The sequence below is a fragment of the Penaeus monodon genome, chromosome 23 (assembly GCF_015228065.2).
Source record: "Penaeus monodon isolate SGIC_2016 chromosome 23, NSTDA_Pmon_1, whole genome shotgun sequence".
In the NCBI taxonomy this organism is placed as follows: domain Eukaryota; kingdom Metazoa; phylum Arthropoda; class Malacostraca; order Decapoda; family Penaeidae; genus Penaeus; species Penaeus monodon.
Window position 1 is genome coordinate 40,199,413 of NC_051408.1, and position 1,362 is coordinate 40,200,774.

At 52.1% G+C, this 1,362-nt stretch overlaps 1 protein-coding gene across 1 annotated transcript; it reads right to left on the reverse strand.

The window, feature by feature from the left end:
• Positions 1 to 472: 472 nt before the first annotated feature.
• LOC119588425 (prisilkin-39-like) lies at positions 473 to 1,233 on the reverse strand. Its single transcript, XM_037937099.1, has 2 exons — positions 1,154 to 1,233; positions 473 to 923 (listed from the first exon to the last, which is right to left on the reverse strand). The coding sequence occupies exons 1-2, from the start codon at positions 1,172 to 1,174 to the stop codon at positions 579 to 581; spliced, it is 366 nt and encodes a 121-aa protein (XP_037793027.1). The 5' UTR covers positions 1,175 to 1,233; the 3' UTR covers positions 473 to 578.
• Between the last annotated feature and the right edge of the window lie 129 nt (positions 1,234 to 1,362).

Consider the following 1,362-nt stretch of genomic DNA (forward strand, 5'->3'; position numbering starts at 1 on the left):
TCGTAGGGATTCGAAGCTTCGTTCACGACAAGAACTCTCTGATCCCTATCTGAACGTGTCAAATCATAGACCACTAATTCTGAACTGTTTACGCGCATGTTTTGAAATCCCCGTGCTTGAGCCAAATGTGGAGGAGAGAAGTTGCAACATCATGTTCGTCTCCGTAAGATTGGGTCGTTAATTGCTGTCATTTTATCGAGTATATCCAAGAAAAGAGTGGCAGGTCAGACAGGAGAGGAATGACAGAAAGAGGCAGTGCTGTAGAATCTGGCAGTCGAGGACAATCTCGGGGCTGCGGAGTGGGCGGGATCGCTTCAAAGATACGGCGTGTGTATGGGTGTGGGTGTTAATGTGATATAATCTATTAACTATTGATAAGAATGATAATATTACCTCAGAATAGTGCACTTTGTACAGCAAATTAACCTTTGTTTATATAGCAACCCACAGAATGCACAAAAGAAATACGAAATACATACATGGTGTCCTTTATTATATGTCAGACAGTGTGACTCTATTCTTCTGGGAAAAGTTGGGAGTACAGGTTCTCCTGTACCCCCTCCCCTCCCACTGGCCGCCTACCGTCCGTACGAGTAAGGGCGTCCGAAAGAGGAGCCGCCGAGTCCCAGTCCACCAGAACCTCCGAAGGAACTCCCGCCGAAGCCCACGGAAGGACGCGAGAAGGAGGCGCTGCTGAATCCAACGGAAGGGCGAGCGAACGAACCTCCTCCGAAGCCGACGGAAGGGCGAGCGAACGATCCTCCTCCGAAGCCGACGGAAGGGCGAGCGAAGGAGCCTCCTCCGAAGCCGACTGAAGGGCGCGCGAAGGACCCTCCTCCGAAGCCGACGGAAGGACGTCCGACGAACCCGCCGCCGTAGCTTCTGCCGGCAGACGCGACGTGCACCATAGCCACCACCAGCACCTGCGGGAGGAACGTTCGTCTCCTTCAGCGACCTCCTCAGATGCCTTTCTAGGGACACTCAGAGCATGCTTTTAACATGGGCAGAAGGGTACTTGTGACACAGAACACAAGGGATGCTTATAACGTGGATTTGAAGGGGTGATTATGAAATGAACATGCAACAAGAGGGATCCTCATAACACGTGGGAAGAGCGATCCTCACAACCCGCACAAGGAAGGGCTATACTCACAACTGCGCGAAGACCAATCATGTTGCAAGGCTGTTGCAATCCGTTGCGGAGGGAGTCGAAGAGGGATCTGGCGCAGGTCTTCGGCGCTTCTCTTTTATACGGATCCCGGGCGCTCCCTGCCCTTCCAGCCGACGCAAGAAAGGTCGATAAAAAGGACAAACACGAGGAACTTGTACAGAGCAAGGACAGGAAAAATCGGAGGAATTGCA

Bases quoted from the DNA above. Each gene is read 5' to 3' on its own strand.
- LOC119588425 (XM_037937099.1), bottom strand. From the start codon at position 1,174: ATGATTGGTCTTCGCGCAGTT. The intron at 924-1,153 runs GTGAGTATAGCC...TTCCTCCCGCAG, and splicing joins TGATTGGTCTTCGCGCAGTT to GTGCTGGTGGTGGCTATGGT.